The following is a 22,062-nucleotide window of genomic DNA, read 5'->3' as shown; positions in this document are numbered from 1 at the left end:
TCAGTGTGCTTTTTATTTTTTTATTTTTTAAAAGATGACCGGTAAGGGGATCTTAACTCTTTGATTTGGTGTTGTCAGCACTACATTCTTCCAAGTCAGCTAACCAGCCATCCCTGTATAGGGATCCAAACCTGTGGCCTTGGTATTATCAGCACCACACTCTCCCAAGTGAGCCTCAAAGTGCTTCTTAACACATAATTTTCAAATGATATAGAAACAAAAGTACTTTCAACAAGATAGTGCTGGGACAACCAGATGTCCACAAGCAAAAGAATGAATCAGGACCCCTACCTCACATGACACACAAAAATTAACTCAAAATGAATCATAGACCTAAATGCAGGAGTTAAAACTAGAAGACTCTTAGGGTAAATTTTCATGACTTTGGCTTAGGCAATGATTTCTTGGATATGACATCAAAAGCATAAGCAATAAAAGAAAAAATAGATAACTGGAGCTCATCAAAATTAAAAACTTTTGGGCCGGCCCGTGGCTCACTCGGTAGAGTGCGGTGCTGATAACACCAAGGCCACGGGTTCGGATCCTATATAGGGATGGCCAGTTTGCTCACTGGCTGAGCGTGGTGCTGACAACACCAAGCCAAGGGTTGAGATCCCCTTACTGGTCATCTTTTTAAAAAAAAAAAAAAAAAAAAAAAAAAAATTAAAAACTTTTGTGCTTCAAATGACTCCATCAAGAAAGTGAAAAGACAGGCTGGCCCATGGCTTACTTGGGAGAGTGAGGTGCTGATAACACCAAGGCCAAGGGTTTGGATCCCTATATAGGGATGGCCAGTTAGCTCACTTGGGAGAGTGTGGTGCTGACAACACCAAGTCAAGGGTTAAGATCCCCTTACTGGTCATCTTTAAAAAAAAAAAAAAAAAGTGAAAAGACAAACTGCAGAATGGGAGAAAATATATATCTCATAAGGGACTAGTATCCAGAATATATAAAGATCTTTTAGAACTCAACAATAAAAAGACAAATGACCCAATTAAAATATGGGCAAAGGATCTGAATAGACATTTCTCCAGAGATATACAAATGGCCTATAAGCACATGGAAAGATGCTCAGCATCATTAGCCACTAGGAAAATGTAAATCAAAACCATAATGAAATATCACTTCACACCCACTAGGATGGCTCTAATCAAAAAGACTGACAACACAAGTGTTGGGGAGGATGTGGAAAATTGGAACACTCATATATTGCTTGTGGGAATATAAAATGGTGCAGCAACTTTGGAAAGTAGTTTGGCAGTTCCTCAGTTAAACAGAAAGTTACCATATAACCCAGCAATTCCACTCTTAGCTATATATCTGAGAGAGAAGAAAATATACATCCATACAAAAATTCATACCCAGATGTTTATAGTGGCATTATCCTTAATAGCCAAAAAGTGGAAGCAACCCAACTCTCCATCAATTGATGAATGAATAAACAAAATGTTGTACATCCATACAATGGAGTTTTATTTAGCAATAAAAAGAAATGAAGTATTAATAAATGCTATAACATGGGTAAATCACACAAAAAAAATGATAAATGAAAAAAAACAATCACGAAAGACCACCTATTGTATGACTCCACTTAGATGAAATGTCCAGAATAGGAAAATCTACAGAAACAGAAAGCAGATTGGTGGTGGCGTAGGGCTGGGATATCGGGATAAGAATGGGATGTTACTGCTAATGGGTATGGGGTTTCTTTTTTGCAGGTGATGAAAATGTTCTAAAATTAGATTGTGGTGATGATTGCACCACTCTAAATATACTAAAATCCATTGTTTGGTATACTTTAAACGGGTAAATTCTATTACACATAAATTACATCTCAATAAAACTGTTAACACACACACACACACACAAAAGGAAAGGTACAAAGGCACAAAGTAACAACTTACTCAGGGTCACAGTAAATCAGAAATTGCTATAGAAAACAAACAGATAATCTGATTCCTAGAACCATATTCCTTGACCACCAACACCTTTTCCCCACTCAGCTACCAGAATATGGGCAGCAGGGCTTATACCTCTTAGGTAGAAGACCAGAAGATTCATCTCTGGAGAGGCTAAGTACCTTGAATGAAAAGACTTACAGTAACTGGCATTTGACTGTAATCCATAGTTACAATGAAGCTCTCTAGTCCAAAATCCACAGGCCATATGTGCTGTGCTCTCAATACATTTAAAAAAATTTTATTTTTAAACTGACACATAATTGTACATATTTATGGAGTACAATCTGATGTTTCGATACATGTATATACTACATAGTGTTTAAATCAGGGTGGTTAGCATATCCATTACCTTATGCACTTATTTTTTCATGGCGAAAATATTTTAAAAGTTCTCTTCTGGCTTTTTTTTTTTAATTGACATGTAATAATTGTACATATTTATGGGTTATAGAGTTATATTTCAATACATGCATACAATGTGTGATGATCAAATCAGGGTAATTAGCACATCTATCATCACAAAAATTTATCATTTCTTTGTGGTGAGAGCATTTGAGCTCCTCTCTTCTAGCCATTTGAAAAAATACAATAAATTATTGTTAATTATAGACACCTATCACTACTGTACACCACTACAACTTACTTTTCCTGTCTAGCTGTAATCTGTATTCATTAACCAACCTCTCCCTATCCCCGCTCCCCCTACCTTTCCCAGCCTCTAGTAACCACAATTCTACTCTCCACTTCTATAACTATTTTTTTTTTAAGCTCCCACATATGAATGAGAACATGTGATATTTATCCTTCTGTGTCTGACATTTCACTTAAGATGATGTCTTCCAGGCTCATCCATGTTGCCACAAATGACAGGATTTCATCCATTTTTATGGTCAAGTATTCCATTGTGTATATAACACATTTTATCCAGTCATCTGTCAATGAACACCTAGGTTGATTCCGTATCTTGGCTATTGTGAATAGTGCTGCAATAGGCATGGGAGTGCAGATACCTCTTTGGTATACTAATTTCCTTTCTTTTGGATAAATACCCAATAGTAGGATTACCCGATCATATGGTAGTTCTATTTCTAGTTTTTTGAGGAATCTCCATACTGTTTTCTATAATGGCTGTTTTAATTTACATTCCTACCAACAGTTTGTAAGGGTTCCCTTTTCTCTGCATCCTCACCACCATGTTATTTTTTTGTCATTTTCGTAATAGCCATTCTAACTGAGCTGAGATATCTCATTATGCATTTCCCTGATGATTAGTACTGTTGAGTATATTTTTATATACCTGTTGACCATTTTTATGTCTTCTTTTGAGAAATGTCTACTCAGGTCATTTGCCCATTTTTAATGTTTCTTTCTTTTTTTTTTTGCTTTTAAGTTCCTTATATATTCTGAATTTTAATCCCTTGTCAGATGAATAGTTTGCAAATATTTTCCCCCATTCTGCAGGCTGCCTTTTCACTGTGTTGACTGTTCCTTCTGCTGTGCAAAAAAGCTTTTGTTTGATGCAGTCCCATTTGTATATTTTTGCTTTTGTTGCCTATGCTTTAGAAGTTTTTGTCACAAAATTTTTGCCCAGACCAATGTCTTGAGGTGTTTCCTTTATGTTTTCTTCTAGTAGTTTTATAGTTCCAGGTCATACATTTAAATCTTTAATCCATTTTGAGTTGATTTTGGTATACAAGGGTACTTCAAAAAGTTCATGGAAAGATTCATATTATCTTTCAATTCTACTTTTCCATGAACTTTTTGAAGTATCCTCATATGGTAAGAGACAGGGGTCTAGTTTAATTCCTCTAAATATGCATATCCAGTTTTCCCAGCACTGTTTATTGAAGAGGCTGTCCTTTGCCCAATTTATATTCTTGGCAACTTTGTTGAAAATCTATTGTCAGAACAAACTCCTTAGAGTCAATTTGGGATAAGAAGAATCGGGTTTGACCCTTTTCTCTATAATTGTATAGCTAGGTAACACTTAGTAAGTTATTTCATTTTTCCAAATCTTGTTTTTCTGTAATAGCATAAAATATCTAATACTTATCTATAGTTTTTATAAATATTATATAAGTTAACGTAAGTGAAAATGATGTATAAAACCAATGGATGATATTTACCAATTCAAATACCTCCCTCATAAATTTATTGGGCCTTGTTTAATATGCACATGTAATAAGCTTAGGTCTCCAGTTCTTAGCCCATGATAAATTAGAATTGGGAAAAAAAAAAAAAAACAGAAAGCTATTGGGCAGTTATTGAGCAGTGAAAATCAGAGTGGTGACCTCAAAATCAAAAAGCAGACTGACTGCACTGATACATAGCATAATAGTTAATGGTTATAGTTCATCAAGAAATGATTAAATGATGATGAGACTCCTTCGGTTAAGAAAAGATAGGGTATAATATTTTGGGGAAAAACCACACATGCAGTTCCTTTAAATCAGGATCTCCTTTTTTACCCATATATGAACATTTGCCTCTTGCACTGAGGTCAGGACATACTGAGATCTCTGTAAATTTCTGCTTAATAAAATTTTCAGTATTGAAAAAAAAAATCAATTGTCGGTAGCACTACATGGATTTAGTTATGGGTTCTCTATTCAGTTCCATTCGTCCATGTGTCTGTTTTTATGCCAGTACCATGCTATTTTGGTTACTATAGCTTTATAGTATCTTTTAAAGTCAGGTAGTGTGATGCCCCCAGCTTTGTTCTATTTTGATCAGGATTGCTTTGGCTATTTGGGGTCTTCTGTGGTTCCTTATGAATTTTAGGATTGTTTTTTCTATTTCTGTGAAGAATGTCACTGGCATTTTGATAGAGATTGCATTAAATCTACAGAGTGCTCTGGGTAGTATGGCCATTTTAACAATATTAATTCTTCCAATCCATGAACATGAGATGTCTTTCCATTTATTTGTATCCTCTTCAATTTCTTCAACAGTGTTTTATAGCTTTCAGTGTAGAGATTTTTCATCTCCTCAGTTAAGTTTATTGTTTATTCCTAGGTATCTTTTTTTTTTGATAGCTATTGTAAATGGAATTGCATTTTAAATTGTAAATGGAATTTGTGATTTTATATCCTACAACTTACTGAATTCATTTATTAGCACTTTTTGTGGTTTTTTTGGCTGGCCAGTATAGGGATTGAACCCTGGACCTTGGTAGTATCAGCACCACACTCAAACAAACTGGGCTAACTAACCAGCCAGCCTTATTAGCACTTTTTCAAACATCAAATTTAAATATTATTTTCTGTATTTTCTAAAATCTTGTTAAATATTATGTTTATAATTAGAATAAAAACAATAAAAATTATTAAAATAAAAAATGAAAAAGATCTTTGGAAATTCTGAATTCTCATGGCAATAATATGGATCACAAATTTGGTTTCAAATTTGGTGGCAGTTGGGCTGGTCGGTTAGCTCAGTTGGTTAAAGCACAGCCTTATAACACAAAGGTCACAGGTTCAGATCCCCAAACTGGCCAGCCACACACACACAAAATATATATACATATTATGGTGGCAGTTAACTTTTTCTCCTCAGCTTTTTATTTGGAAAGTTTTCAAACTTACAGAAAAGTTAAAAGAGTAATAATGACAATTGACATTCATAATTGTCAATATTTGCTTTATCTCTTTATAATATATACCACACTTTTGGGTGGCCAGTTAGCTCAGTTGGTTAGAGCATGGTGCTGATAGCAACAAGGTCCAGGGTTTGATCTCTGTACTGGCCAGCCACCAAAAAAAAAAAAAAAAAAAAGTGTATATATACGTATGTATACATGTACACGCACACACACACAAACACACCACACTTTTGTTTTGGCTGAATGCATTTCAAAGTTAAATTACAGCTATTATGATACTTCACCTCTAAATATTTCAGTCGTATCTCCTTAGAACAAGGACACTCTCCTACATAATCACAATACCCAAGAACTTTAACACTGATATAAAACAAGAATATTAGCTAACATACAGTTCTATTCCAATTCTACAATTGTCTCAAAAATGTCTTTTACAGATGTTCCAAGATTCAGGATCCCTGATCAAGAATCACACATAGCATATAAATGCCACTTCCAATCAACTTTTTGTAATGCAACAGCTTTACTGAGATACAATTCATGTACCATATAATTCATTCAAATTGTACATCTCAAAGATTTTTAGTATTTTTACAGAGTTGTGCAATCATCACAAAAATCAACTTTAGAACATTTTCATCATCCTGAAAAGAAGCCTTATATCCTTAGCAATCATCCCCCAATTCCTCCTGCCCTAGGCAACCACTAACCTACTTTCTCTCTCTATGGATTTACCCACTGTGGACATTTCACATAAATGGAATCATATAATATGTGATCTTTTATGACTGGCTTTTCTCACTAAGCATAATGCTTTCAAGATTCATTCATGTTGTAGCTTGTATATTTTATTGCTAAATAATATTCCACTGTATGGCTATACAGGTTGAGTATCCCTTATCCAAAATGGGACCACATGGCTGCCGCAAAAGTGGCTAGCTGCCACAACCACCGTGCAGATAGTCTGCCAGCCACTGGAGTGCAGACACAAGGAGAGTCACCAGCAGAGACCAAAGAAAAGAAGAGGACGTGTCTCTCCACAAAGCTCATTCCAGAGTGACTGAAGAAGCATCTGCTCTACGATAATACTGGGGGACCTGAACACACCTCTCAGCACTGGACAGATAATGTAGGCAACAAATTAACAGAGTAACCATTAATCTTTCAGAAGGAGAGAAGAAATCTAGTGTAAATAGAGGTGGGAGGGGGGACCAAGGGGGGATAGTGAGACATTGGAGAAGGGGCATAAAGAATAAGTATGTATGATTTGTAACAATACATATGCTATAATACTGATTTGATCAACATATGTCAACATTGAACCCCCAAAATACGTATAATCAAAAATGATTCAATAAAAATTTTTTTTTTTTTTTTTTTTTTTAAAAGATGACCAGTAAGGGGATCTTAACCCTTGACTTGGTGTTGTTAGCACCATGCTCAGCCAGTGAGCTAACCGGCCATACCTATATGGGATCCGAACCCGTGGCCTTGGCGTTATCAGCACCACACTCTCCCGAGTGAGCCACGGGCTGGCCCCTCAATAAAAATTTTAAAAATTAAAATTAAAATTAAAAATCTTAAATAAATAAAATTAAAATTTTTAAAAATGCTTGGGACCAGAAGCAATTCAGATTTCAAATTTTTTTTGGATGTTGGAGTATTTGCAGATACTTAATTGGTTAAGCCTCCCTAATTTGAAAACCAAAATCTGAAATTTTCCAATGGGCATCTCCTTTCAGTGTCATGTTGGTGCTCAAAAAGTTTTAGATTTGGGAACATTTCGTATTTCAAATTTTCAGATTAGGAATGCTCAACCTGTAACATATTTTATTTACCCATTCATCGGTTGATGGATCCAATCAGCTTTTTAATGTCTCTTTTTAAAATATAAATGAACAGCCAAGGATCTAAACATTTGAGAAAAACCTTTGATTTGAAAGACAAAGACCAAAACAAACATTTAAAATAAACAATTCAGAGGAAGAAGAGGCAATGAAGGAAGCAGAAGACTTCTGTAATCCTTAATACACTAAAAGAAGATATTACATCCATTAAACAAAAATGGAAAGTTATTTTAAAAGTGATTATTCAGAGATCAAGGATCTCTTATAACTTAAAAAAACAGAAGGAATAATTTTTTTTTTTTTTTTTTAAAAGATGACCGGTAAGGGGATCTTAACCCTTGACTTGGTGTTGTGAGCACCACGCTCAGCCAGTGAGCGAACCGGCCATCCGTATATGGGATCCGAACCCGGGGCCTTGGTGTTATCAGCACCGCACTCTCCCGAGTGAGCCACGGGCCGGCCCAGAAGGAATAATTTTAAATTCAAAACTGGAAAATAAACTTGAAAAAATTTCCCAGAAGGTAAAATAAAAAAGACAGAGATGGAAAATAGGAGAGAAAATATATTTCTAAGAAAATCAGAGGATCGATTCAGGGGGTCCAATGTCTACAAAATATGAATTCTAGAAACAAAAAGGACGCAAGGAAATTTTCAAAGAAATAATTTGAAAATAATTCCCTGAACTGAAAGACATGAGCTTCCAGACTAAAAGAGTCCACTGAATTCTAATACAATGAATGGCCCACACTCACGTTTACCAATCTAAATTTTTAAAAACTGTGGATAAAGAGAACATCTTCCAGAAAGAAAAACAAGTCACATACTCAACATCAACACTGGTAGCTAGAAGACAAGGAGCACTGCCTTCAAAGCTCTGAAGGAAAATTATTTCCAACCTAAAATGCTATACTCAGCCAAACTATAGGTTAAGAGAGAGGCAAACCAACTAGCTTTTCAGACATGCAGAATGTCATAAATTAATTCCATGCTCCCTTTCTCAAGAGGCTATTATGAATGTACTCCACCAAAACAAGAAAGGAAAAAGACATGGAATTTAGAATACAGTGGATCTAGTATAGAAGAGAGGTGAAGGAATTCCCATGCTGATGGTAAATGCTGGGTAAGAGCTGGGCAGCAGGCCTGGAGTGCAATCGGTCCTGAAAGGAGCAGGATGACAGAGGTCTTCAAGAGGGATGGCTCCAAGAGAAAATGAAACGAATCAGTTACTTGATGTGCCTGAACCACGTAAGAGGAGATCTATAGTTCCAGTAAAGAGTCTGGGGTTGAAACAATTCATAGGTATATGGAACACTAAGCAAACAAAAATACAAATTATTATTCCTAGGAAAACAAAAAGTTGTATAAGAAAAAACATATAATTGCAGTTTACTGTGTGACTCAGCTATAAATAATGCCAACATAAATACTGGATATTAACCTGATAAAAATGATGACTCACCTATATTGGGAGGGTGGGGAAGGGAATAAGTATTTGTCTGGGAGTAAGAGAATTGCAAGAGTACTAAATCATATTTTCCACAGTAAGAAGTCAAAAGATAATATATACAAATAAGAAAGAGTAATGTATGCATATAATTTAAAAATATAATGGTAACTACCAGAAAGAAGTGAAAGCGGCTGCCTCTGAGAAGAAGGAACAGGGAGAGGTAAGGCATGGAACTACTTACTGTTTCTTATAAGTCTTAGAATGCTATACTTTTTAAAATTGTACATTGGTATTGATAAAAATAAATTACATTTTCTGAAATGCCTGGCATGTAATAAATGCCCCCCAAAATAAAATATAACAGGACTCTTACTCTTTCATTTAAGTGGCATATACATTGGAGACCAGTTATCTTGAGTATCACCAGACAGTGAGTCTATTAGAAGGCATCTCCACCCAATACTTATATCAAATTTGAGAATTAGAATTTAAAAAACAGGGCTGACCCCGTGGCTCACTCAGGAGAGTGCGGCGCTCCCACCGCGGGTTCAGATCCTACATAGGAATGGCCGGTGCGCTCACTGGCTGAGTGCGGTGCGAGCCACACCAAGCCAAGGGTTGCGATACCCTTACCGGTCACAAAAAATAAAAATAAAAAAATAAAAACAACTATACTTCAGAAGCAATGACTCTTCCATTCTTCAATATTCTGATAAGAAGTACCTGATCCTCTGTAAGATGCTCAGCATCCCAGTTGCTGCAACGAAGTAGAAGGGACTTGTCAAGGGGAAAGTTCAAAACAGCCTCAGCGAGTGATTTCAGGCTAAGCCCATTACAGAGCAAATTGTTTCTACAAGAAATAAATAAAATCATGTATCAAAAATGGGCAAATGACATGAAGAGAAATATTAAAAATGATGTATAAATGGCCAATAGAGATGACAGATGCTCAATCTCAGTAGACACTAAAGAAAATGATAGATAATTTATCTATTAGATTGTAAAAAATTTTTTAAATAACTAGATCTAGTATCAGCGGAGCATGAAAAATTAGGCAGTCTCATCTAAAATTTATAAACTGTATATTTTTACAACCTTTATGAAAAACAGTTTAATAAATAGCTATGAAAAATTTGAACATGAAAATTCTCTGATCCAGCAATTCCACTTCTAGGAATTTATCCTAAGGACAAGTATGCATAAAAGGATCTTCACTGCAGCACTATTTATAGCAGGAAAGAATTGTAAGCAACTTAAATGACCATCAGTAGTGTTTGTGCATTACTTCTCAAATTTGAAAAATGGTAAGGCTATTTTTATTGAGGAGGTTAAAGCACTGGACAATGAAACCAGTAATAATAACTTATTCTTTCTGCTCTTCAAACACTTCCTGATTTAAATTGCTGCAATGTGGCAAAAAAATTAATTTGTCCAAAGACTGGAGACTCCAATCAAGAGATAAATGTGATATTAAGAGCATGTGGGTCTACAACAGCAGAGCTGATTTCTTGGCTACTGAGTGGGAGTCTAGAAGTTGTAGAGCAGGCAGCTTGGAGGTGAAGTTCATGTCAGTGTTACAATATGCAGTGTTCCCTCAGGTACTATAGCACACAAAATCATCATCATAATAAAGAAAAAGAACTCTTTCCTTACAAAACAAGCAGATGGATCTCATTGCCCCCAAAAGGCAGCACAGACTAAAAAGCACAAAAAGGTCCAGACATATTTAGGTAAAATACATAAGGTCTTGGGTTCAATTAATGAAAATTAAGGATTCGGGGAACACATAAAATTTTCTTTTGTCCTATTAAAAATTACAAAAGTGATGAATGCTTGTTATTAAAAATTCAAACAATAGAGAAGTACAGTGGGTGAAAAGGGAAAGTCTTCCATCCAAACTTCCATTCCTCAGGAAGAACCACTCTTAACAGCGTAAGTGACCCCTCCAGACTTCTTCTATACACAAATAAACATGTAAGTAGAAGTAGGAAGAAATGTAGTTTTTTGGTAACTGTTTTCTTTTTTATTCTGTAACTTGCTCTATTCACTTGATGTACCATGGACCTCCTTCCATGGCAGTAAGTATAAATGTTCGTATTTCATTCTTTTTAACAGCTGTATGGTTTTCCAAGCATGGACAGTCCATATTTCTTGAAATCATTACCTGCATTGAAGGACAATATTTAATTTTCAATTATTTAATTCCACTTACTCTTTTTTAAAAAAGGTCATATTTGGGGGGGTTGTAAAAAAAAAAAGGTCATATTTGGGAAGGTTTCACATTTCTTGAGGATAAATTAAAACAAAATGACATCTTTGCCACTTCAAAGTTTCAACAGGAAAGATTCCAAACTCACATAGTAATCATCTTTGTTTAATATGTAATAAAAAACCTAAAGAGTATCAAAGAAAAGATGACAGTACTACCCCCTCCAAAAATCCTTCTCTTCCCAGTTGAAAGACAGTTTCATCTGACTGACGTCCAAGGCAATTGAAAGTACAACTACTTATGGCAAACAGCAGGAGTGATCTAATAGCTAATAGCGCTTAAATATAATTCCTGCACTGTAATGTCAAATTTCTTGCATTATAATGTCAACATTTTCTAATTTCGTTACTCAAATGTTCAATAATAAAACAAGAATGATTTTTAAAATTTTAATAAAGTTTTATTAAAAAAGGAAAGGCCTGATAAAAGCATCCCTATTTCCAGAGAAATTCATGGTAATATTTAGCTTTGGCCAAATTCTTATGTTGACACTCAGCCATTCTGCATTTAGCCAGAGAATTCAATGCACCTTCAATTTATATATATACATACATATATACATACATATATATGTATATATGTATATATATATATAAAGATAGAGATGACTGTAAATTCATAGAAAAAGATCTGGAAAGACAAATCAATCAGATGATGATGGTGCTGCAGGTGGCAGTGACAATAACAATGATGATGACAGTAACAGTTCACATTTGCACAGCACTCTCTAAATGTCAAACACTATTTATAGGTTCTTTACATAGTTTAATTCATTTAATACTCACACCAATCATATGAGGTGAGAACATTACTTTTTCTTTTTTGTGGGGCGGTGACTGGCTGGTACAAAGATCGAATGCCGGACTTTGGTGTTATCAGCACCATGCTCTAACCAATTCAGCTAACTGGCCAGCCCCCTATAGGAACATTATTATCTCTACTTTACAGATGAGGAAACCGAGGAACAGAAAGATATAGTACCTTACCAAAGGTCACACAGCTAGTATGTGGCAGCGCTAGGACTCCAAACATGCAGTCTGCTCCTGAGTCAACTTTTAGCTTCTATACACACCACCTTTAACAGCACAGAGCAACAGTGGGCACCTCTGGGGAGGTGGTACTGAAGGAAGGAGGGTCTGATGAAATGCAGCTTTTGCTATTATACTCCAAATACTTTTACAGACTTAATTTTTACAACAATATTTTAATGGAAATACTTTAAAAAATTGATACTTCATTTATAAGAGTTTTATTTATATAAGTCAAACTAACAACTAAAATAAAATTTCATCTTATTTTTAAAAATTATGAATACAGATTTTAATCAGGTTTTCTCTTAGCTTATCAAATCCTCTAACCTCTTAGTGTCAGTGTCATTTGAGGCAGGGTGAGAGGCTGTTTCAGTCTAAGTTATCATAAATGAGGGCCTGTACATATACCTGAGGTAGATGTGACCCCCTAAAAAAACAAGTTGAAACAGAATTCTATTCCTATGGAAATTCTAAGGGAAAGGGAAATCTCTCTTCTCCCAGACAAGGGCTAGGTCTATCATCATTTTTGGTCTAAAGCAAGGTTTGCAAACTCAAATGCTTATCAAGATGAGTCAGGGTTACAAGGGGAGTGGTGGAGACTCTGGCAAATTAAATAGAGCATGCTCATCTAAAGGGGACAGCCACTACTCCACTAACTGCCATCTAGAACTATGAACTGAGTGTAGTCAGATCACCTAAATTTTCAAGAGAAGCCAGAAATAACAGATTTTTAAATTAATCTCTTGGATTTAAAATAAAAATTTCAAAAAATATCATATGGAAAAAAATAAAACTAAAAAACATCTACAGCCCTAATTTAGCCAGGGGGACCATCAGTTTATAACCTGTAGCTTACAGAGGTATCTTAATGTTTCATTTAAAAAGACCAATTCTTGGGCCGACCCCGTGGCTCACTCGGGAGAGTGCGGCGCTGGGAGCGCAGCGGCGCTCTGGCCGCAGGTTCGGATCCTATATAGGGATGGCCAGTTTGCTCACTGGCTGAGCGCAGTCACAAAAAAGGACAAAAAAAATAAAATAAAATAAAAAGACCAATTCTAGGTAATTAAAGTTTTCTCAGAAGTTGAAATGTTTCCTCACAAATTCAATATACATCTCAGAAGCCTCTAGGTTTCCAATGATTTTAATATGTTTCATTATTGATTTCCAGTAATCTATAAATATTGCTAAAATATTTGCCCCACCGCTACAGGAATCCCAGCATTCATACAAACCATACCTCTGCCGCATGGCCAAGTATCGGATGTCCAGGCACCCCCTAACAACAAGGCCATAATCCTGCAGAAGCTTGCTGGCATCTTCCGAACATCCCACTCCAACTTTTAATACGGTGCCATCTGCCAAAATGTCCAATAACGTTCTTGGTAGTGTTTTTCCTTCACAGATCAGCTTGGGCAAGCGAACCAAAACACAAAGACCACTTGAGGAGGCCATTTGTAGGAGTGACAGAGGACTGGCTTTGCCTGCCAAATTCACCTGCAACAGCAAAAGAAAGACCACAGTTCACAAACCAGAACAGCAGCAAGCATAACATGAAATTGTGGCAGAAAAGAAATCTAAGAGGCACATCCTTAACTTCCCAAAGGGAGTACCTGACCAGATTTTGGTTTAAATCTAAGGATAACAAATGCAATAAACTTTGTGAGGCAGCAGCTTAAACAAAGGTTACATAGGGCCCGAACTCCTGAGCCTGAAATATGAGCAGTCCATAAATAGTGACCAGCTGACACAGAGGAGCTTTGGGACACACATTGGCAGAATCATATAAAACATACTGATTTTAAAAAGTTAAGAAACAAGAGGCCAAGGAGTAGAGTGCCAAATGATAAACACACTCTTTTCATTATCCAGACTCTCTAATACACATGCTGGTAACTCAATTCATTTACCTTATCATCGCTGCCTCAAAATCTGATTTTTAAAAAGAGGCAGGAAATATTGTACTTTAAATACAGTCATGGGTGATACGTTTGACCAACAACAGACCGCATAAACCACAGCAGTCCCTTAAGATGATAACGGAGCTGGAAAATTCCTATTGCCTAGTGACATCGTAGCACAACGCATTACTCACCTAGGAGAGATAGGTCTACCCACCATATATCCTAAGTAGGCTATACCACCTAGGTTTGTGTAAGTATACTCTGTGATGTTCGCACAATGACGAAATCACCTAAAGTCACATTTCTCAGAATTTATCCCTGTCTTTCAACAATACAAGATTGTAAGTGGTCCATGCCAATATAATAAATCCTGGTAGCACAAACTGCTTTCTCAGCATTTTCTAGTCACAAATAGTGTTCATAAAAGAAAAAAAAAATGCATGTCGAACAAAAGTTAGGACCTTTATATCTTACGAGATAAAAATGACTTTATATATTAACTGATCTAGGTTTAATCTTTTTGGGGTCACAGAAAAGTTTGAGAAAATGCTGAAAGCAAAGGCTATGATCCCTAGAAAAATTTACATACAAAATTTACATAAATTTTCAAGGGATTAAAGATTCCCTAAAGCTATCCATGGAACCCAGATTAAACGCCCAATAAATTCCAATCTTTCTCACTTTGCAGAAGAAACATAGCCTATAAGTGAAGCAGTTTGACCAAACATGGTGAGATAATGGCAAAGCCAGGACTATAACCTAAATTTCCCAGTCTCTAGACCAGTAGTTCTCAACTGAAAGTGATTCTGCCCCCACCAGGGAACATCTGGCAACGTCCAGAGAAATTTTTGGTTTCCACACCTGGGGGAAGGAAATGCACTGGTATCTAGTAGGCAGAGGCCAGAATGCTGCTAAACATCCCACAATGTACAGAATAGCCCCTCACAGTAAAGAATCATCTGCCCAAAATGTCAATAGTGGGGAGGCTGAGAAACCCTGCTCTAGGGCAATGTGGTTCTCTCACTACTATACAACCTGTGTACTAGGCACTGCACAGTGTCACTGTGGATACAAAGTTAAGGAGAGATAATCCCTGACTTAAGGAAATTACAATCTTATATGTAGAGTAGCTCACACATGCAGAAGAAGCTCACAAACAGAAGCTCACACGTGCAGAAAATGACATGGTAAATGACAAATGAGTGACTCAAATAAAATGTCACAAGTAATCAGAGGAGGGATATTTCATAGTTGAGGCGACCAAACTCACAGAGTGGAAACAGTCAAAAATCACAAAGAGTTGCTTTTAAAAACAAAATCTAGGAGGGCCTTGACCCTCAACTTCTACTTTACTGCTTAGTAAAGCCATGATTTAACTCACAAAAGCCTTAAGATTTCTTCTGAGGCACTGCTTTACCAATGAGGGCTATTTCCATATCCTCAAATGAAAACATTCCAGTTTGATCTCTAAAATGTCTATTTTTTGGAGCTGAATCACAGTCAAAAAGAAACAACAAGAAACTTGACTACTGGTTCTTATTCTCTAACAATTCATCTTGATGTGGCCAAGATTTTATTTTATTTTTTTATTAATGAGTAGTTCTCTCCCTCTGTAACATCAGTTCTCTAAGAAAAAACTATAAATCTCTACTTCTATTTTATTTTATTTATTTTTGGCAGCTGGCCAGTATGGGGATCTGAACCCTTAACTTTGGTGTTATCAGCACCACACTCTAACCAATTGAGCTAACTGGCCAGCCCTAAATCTCTACTTCTAATATGCAGCACTGCTAATTTGACTTTAAAATCATGGTAAATAACTAAGGATGGATCTTTGTACATCTTTACAGTCAGGTCTCATTGTCTAAAATACATTAAATAACTTACTTGATTGATAGATAAATTGAATTGTCTTTTTAATAGTGTTTTTGGATTGTGCTTAAGATCCAATGGATTCCAACAGGTATGCAATTCATATTGAATGTATAATTGGAAGAATAAGGTTTCTAGGAGAGTCAGTTTGGCTTAAAGAATAAAATACCGGTCTTTACTTCTCATATTTCCCCCTTTTGTTTTCCAACGTGTTTCTGCCTTGACATCACTTACTATTCATGGAAAACAATGGAACCCCTTGGCTTACCAACATTATATTTACTAGAAAAAAATGATATATTTTAATTTCATTAGCATTATTTAATCCAATGGTCTCTGGGTTTTTTTGTTTTTATTAGTCAACTCATGTAAGAATGTTTCAGACATAACTATACACAAATTTTTTTAAAATTTATAAATTACATACAGGTAGTACTGTAATAATGTGTTATATACGTTATTTTAAAAAGTTTTAAATGAATAATGCCATCAGTCTATAGATAAAATTTCTAGCATTATTTTCTGTTTCGGTGATTCACTTAGAGAATATTGGTTTAGAGATCCTCCTCCTTGAGGGCCTGTGTATAATCCATTTTAGCTTCAGTATTAAAAATTCAGAACTGATAAATCTCTCAAAAGACCTGTGATTCTTTAAATGACCCCATGATGGCAGCAGAGAGTATTGAATGATATGGGACCATCTTTTGGGCTAGAACAGGTTAACTAATGAGCACTCCTGGTCTGCAGAGTTTGTATATCAGTTAAACTGTGACTATGGCTTAGAGACAGGAATGAGCTTCCTCTGTTCAAGTGACAGAATGAAGGCCCGATATGGCTGGAGAATAAGAGGAGGATGGGAAGAGAGTGGAAGGAGACAAAATTATAGACACTAAGAGAAGCCAGAGCATATAAATCCTTAAGAGCATGTAAGTAATTAAGACATCTGGATTTTACTCAAAGCAATGGAAAGGTTTTAAGCATGATCTGATTTGCATTTTTAAAACACCACTTGGCTACCATATAGAAAAGGGATTGTAGGTGCACAAGAGTCATAGCAGGGAGGCCAGACAGGAGGCTACTGCAATAGTCCAGATGACAGATACTTGAGGTTTGGATTAAGGAGGTAGTAGAAGAGATGCAGAGAAGTAGATGAATTCAAAATATATTTTGTAGCTAGCACTGATAATACTTCCTAAATGAGAGAGGAGGGATTAACAGTAAGGAAAAAGGAATGAACTTCAAACAGACCTGAAGAAGAATGATTTTGGAAAAATGACCTCCACTTCTCTCCATCTTTGTTGCAACAATTATTGCACCTGTTAATCAAGGATGCATGTAGCTATAGTCTCCAGAAAATATAAGGCAGGAATCATGGAGCCAGAAAGTATTTAACATCTCTACTCCCACCCCCTCAGGAGAACGGCAATCGCAGCTTCTAAAACATGGCAGAGTCCTCATTTGGTACAGGCGATTCATCCACAGTTGTACATCACTTTGGGTAACGCAAAGGGTTTTGGAAACCCATACCTCTACTTGGTAGCATGCTGTGTTATTTCCTGCTTTGTATAACCACTTGTTTAAATTTCCATATATTTGGGGCCGACCCCGTGGCGCACTCGGGAGAGTGCGGCGCTGGGAGCACAGCAGTGCTCCCACCGCGGGTTCGGATCCTATATAAGGATGGCCAGTGCACTCACTGGCTGAGCGCGGTGCGGCCAGTCACAAAAAGGCCAAAAAAATAAATAAATAAAATAAATAAATAATAAATAAAAAAAAATAAATTTCCATACATTTAACTGTTAAAGAAATTTAACATACTATAACTGCCTATATTTGTCTGACTTTCAATCATGTCACCATCCTGGTAGACAACCCTTAGGGAGAAGGATGTCTCCCCAACTTTATCTTAAAAATGCAGAAGACTAGGGATAATAAAGGTCTGGGAAGAAAAATCAAGAGTTCTGTTAGGAACATGTTAAGTTTGAGATGACTATTAGACATTTAAGGGGAGATGTCAGGGCAGGCGGATGGATATAAAAGGCTGGCCCTCTAATTTTGGGAGTCAACAGCATATCAATGATATTTAAAGCCATAAAATTAGATAAGGTCATAGAAAAAAAAATGTAGATTAGAGGACAAAAACTAGTGGCTCATGGACCCATCAATCAATGACCACAAACTTTTTTATTATTATTATTCTCTACATATTTAAAAACTTGTGCCAGAATTCTTAAATTAGTAAAGTTGACATTTTATTTTATTTTATTTATTTTATTTTATTTTTTTTAAGATGACCGGTAAGGGGATCTTAACCCTTGACTTGGTGTTGTCAGCACCAGGCTCAGCCAGTGAGCGAACCGGCCATCCATATATGGGATCTGAACCCGGGGCCTTGGTGTTATCAGCACCGCACTCTCCCGAGTGAGCCACGGGCCGGCCTGTAAAGTTGACATTTTAAAAATCTATATTCCAAGTTTATCTTTAAAGCACTGGATAAGGTTAGCCAGTTAGCTCAGTTGGTTAGAGCACAGCCTTATAACAATAAGGTCATGAGTTCGGATCCCCATACTAGCCAGATGCACCCCCCCAAAAAATTGTAAATAAAAACAAGATACAGTATAATTATAAAAATAAATAAGTAAATAAGCACTGGACAATATGGCTTGAATTATATAGTAGTATCCTCATTTATATGAGGCATGAATTCTCTAATTCACTGTAATGTCTTCTCGAGACTAAAGCCAACTGTCATCTTCCACTTATCATCACAATTGTATACAAATGTTCTTCTAATATGAAGAAATATTTTTCAGGATCCACATCTCTATGAAAACTAAAAAAATGAAAGACAGTCCCTAGACACCTTGTATTTAATGAAAAATGGAAAGGAAGCATATTTCTTTATGAATCTAAAAATATTCCTCTATATTTGAAAATGCAAACAATCACTCTATATCATTCATTTACATTACCTGTGTGGACCTTACAGGAAACTGAGTTTGCAATTCCTAGAGTAGATACAGAAAAGACGAAGCCTGAGCCTCTCTAATATTTAGATGTCAGGTAGAAGGGAGATCAAAAAAGGAAATAGAGGAAAGGACAGTAAAACAGGAGATAGGAGAGTGTAAAGGCATGAAAGCCAAGAAGAAATTTTCTTGTGTAGAAACTAGCAGATGCTTCTGAGAGCTAGAATAATGAATCCAAATAAGTGTCCACTGGATTAGAAAACAAGAAAGCCATCAACCTGATCAATTTCTGTGGAGTAGTATGGAAGGATATCAGATTAAAGTAGGTTAAAGAATAAATGAAGAACAGAAAATTATACCCGAGAGTAGAAGGAAAGAAATAATAAAAATAAGAGCAGAAAAAAAAAAAAAAAAAAAAAAGATCAAGAAAACCAAAAGTTGGCTCTTGGAAAAGACTAATAAAATTGATAAATCCATGGAACATATAATCAAGGAAAAAAGAGAGAAGCACAAATAAGCAAAGCCAGGAATGAAAAAGTAGGCCTCCCTACATATCTACCAAACAGAAAGAAAAACTGTCAGAGGATAGCATAAATAAGTTTATGCCAATAATTTAAGAATTTGAAAGAAGACATATTTAGATAAAAACACAATTTATCAAAAACAAGACATGAAAAAATAGAAAATATGAACAGTCCCATAACTATTAAAGAAATTGTATCCATAACTCAAAAACTTCGCTTAAAAGAAAATTCCACATTGCTTCATCAGTAGATTCTAACCAGACGTTTAAGGAAAAAAGAATTATGATCTTACACAACCGTGTCTGGTGAACACAAAAATAGGAAATACCCCCAACTTGTTGTATGAGACAAGCATAACTTTCTTATCAAATCCTGAAAAGGTCATTTCAAGAAAGAAAAATTATAGGCCAGAATCACTCAAGAACATCTTTTTTTTTAAATCCTCTAAAAAACTAACAAAATGAATTTAGCAATGTATAAAAAGAATAAGACATCATGATCAAGTTGAATTCATCCCAGGAATTCAAAAATTGTATATCTCGGGGGAAGTTGGGAGAAGTGTGTATTTCACTATAATAACAGAATAAGAAAAGCTATATCATCATCTCAAGAAATGCAAAAACAGCATTTAGTAAAATCCAATGACAATAATTTCTAATAAAACAATTCTTAACAAACCAAGAATAGAATTGAACATATTTAATCTGATAAAGGGATCTACAAACAATACTATTGCAGATATCATACGTCAATATGAAAATGTCAGAAGTTGTCATTTTGAGACAGAAAATGAGTCAAGGATGCCCACTATAACCATATCTACTGAACACTGCACTGTGATCCTAGCCAGTACAGCAAGGCAAGGAAAGAAATAAAAAGTATAAGAACTGGAAAGAAATAAAACTGTCAGTTTCACAGATGATATAATAGCATACACAGAAATCCAAAAACCTCTACAAGTAATTAGAATTAATGTGAGTTTAGCAAGGTTCCTTAATACAAGAGAAATATATAAAAATCAATTGCATTTCTATGTACCAGAAAGAAAAACAAAAATTTTAACTCTATATACAATAGAATTTTTTAAATCACAGAAAAGTATAAGTACATTATTAAGAGCAACTAAAGAGCTAAATAAATAAATTCAAAAACTCAATATTGTAAACAAGTTATTTCTCCATAAACTGACCTATCAATCCAATGTAACCCCAACAAATTTCTTATAGTATACCTGAAAGATTGATTCTAAAATGTACAAGGGAGAAAGCGACATGATGGCAGAAGTGGAGTGGAATAAGCCACGGACCTTCCAGGTGCTGGACATGTCCTACGAGTAGCTGATGCCACTGTACAGCGCCCGGCAGTGGGGGGCTGCTTAACCGTGGCCTTCGGTGGAAGCAACGTTCACTGTTGAAGCACCTGCGCAAGGTAAAGAAGAAAGCACCTCCCAAGGAGAAGCCAGGTGTGATGAGGACTCACCTGCAGGACATGATCATCCTGCCCGAGATGGTGGGCAGCATGGTGGCCATCTACAACAGCAAGGCCTTCAACTTGGTGGAAATCAAGCTTGAGATGACCGGCCACTACCTGGGTGAGTTCATGACCTACAAACCCATGAAGCACTGCCAGGCATGGGGCCACTCACTCCTCCCGCTTCATCCCCCTCAAGTAGCCTCTTTGGCCAATAAAGGCACATGTGTCTCAAAAAATAAAATAAAAATAAATAAGTAAATAAGTAAATAAAATGTATAAGGAAATGCAAGAACATCCAAGATATTGTGGAAAAAGAACATGATGGCAAGTCTTCCTGTCCCAGATATCCAGAGTCATTCTAAAGCAACAATAATTAAGACAGTTTGTGATCATTGGTCCAAGAAAAGAAAAACAGACCGAGAGAGCCCAGAAACAGATCTACTCATACAGACACTTGTTTTGTGGTAAAGTGGCATTGCAGAGCGGTGAGGAAAGGCTTATCTTTTCAATTCATAGTGCTAGGACAATTGGTTATCCCTACAGGGAAAAAATAAAACTTAACCCTATCTCAAATCATACACAACCACTCACCAAAAAAATCAATTTCAGGTGGACCAGAAATCTAAATGTGCAAGATTGAAACAACAAAACTCCAAGGAAATAATATAGGAGAATATCTTCATAACCATGGCTAGGGAAAGACCTGATAAACGATACTACATATATCTTCTTTTTATAAAAAGAAAAGATTAGAAGACTGTAAAGGCAATTCACAGAATGGGAGAAGACATTTACAATATACATTTAACTCACAGAGGGTTCATACCCAGAATATATAAAGAACTCCTGGGCTGGCCGGTTAGCTCGGTTGCTTAGAGCGCAGCCTCGTAACACTGAGGTCACGGACTTGGATCCCTGTACCAGCCAAACACCAAAAAAAAAAAAATACACACACACACACACACACACACACACACACACACACACACATGCTCAATCTCATTAGTAATCAGGAATATGCAAATTAAAATGGAAATAAAATATTACTACAAACCCATCAGAATGGCTAAAATTTAAAAATATTACAGTGCCAAATGTTGATGAGGATATAAGACAAAGGCAATTTTCATATAGGGAAATTAAATTATTAGAACCACTTCTGAAAATGGT

The 22,062-nt window shown here is 35.9% G+C and overlaps 1 protein-coding gene and 1 pseudogene across 3 annotated transcripts in view; one reads left to right on the top strand and one right to left on the bottom strand.

Moving 5' to 3' along the window:
- Positions 1 to 22,062, bottom strand: part of EXD2 (exonuclease 3'-5' domain containing 2) — a 47,199-nt gene that overhangs the window by 9,003 nt on the left and 16,134 nt on the right. For all 3 annotated transcript variants that reach the window (XM_063091523.1, XM_063091524.1, XM_063091526.1), the window contains 2 exons: positions 13,394 to 13,650; positions 9,580 to 9,706 (listed from right to left, as the gene is read on the bottom strand). In XM_063091523.1, the coding sequence (XP_062947593.1) occupies positions 9,580 to 9,706; positions 13,394 to 13,650 (384 nt within the window). The remainder of the gene's footprint in view (positions 1 to 9,579; positions 9,707 to 13,393; positions 13,651 to 22,062) is intronic.
- Positions 20,736 to 21,091, top strand: LOC134373717 (small ribosomal subunit protein uS19-like; annotated as a pseudogene).

The sequence above is a fragment of the Cynocephalus volans genome, chromosome 3 (genome assembly GCF_027409185.1).
Source record: "Cynocephalus volans isolate mCynVol1 chromosome 3, mCynVol1.pri, whole genome shotgun sequence".
NCBI lineage: Eukaryota > Metazoa > Chordata > Mammalia > Dermoptera > Cynocephalidae > Cynocephalus > Cynocephalus volans.
The sequence above is the reverse complement of the archived record's forward strand: the minus strand, read 5'-3'. Positions and strand labels throughout refer to the sequence as shown.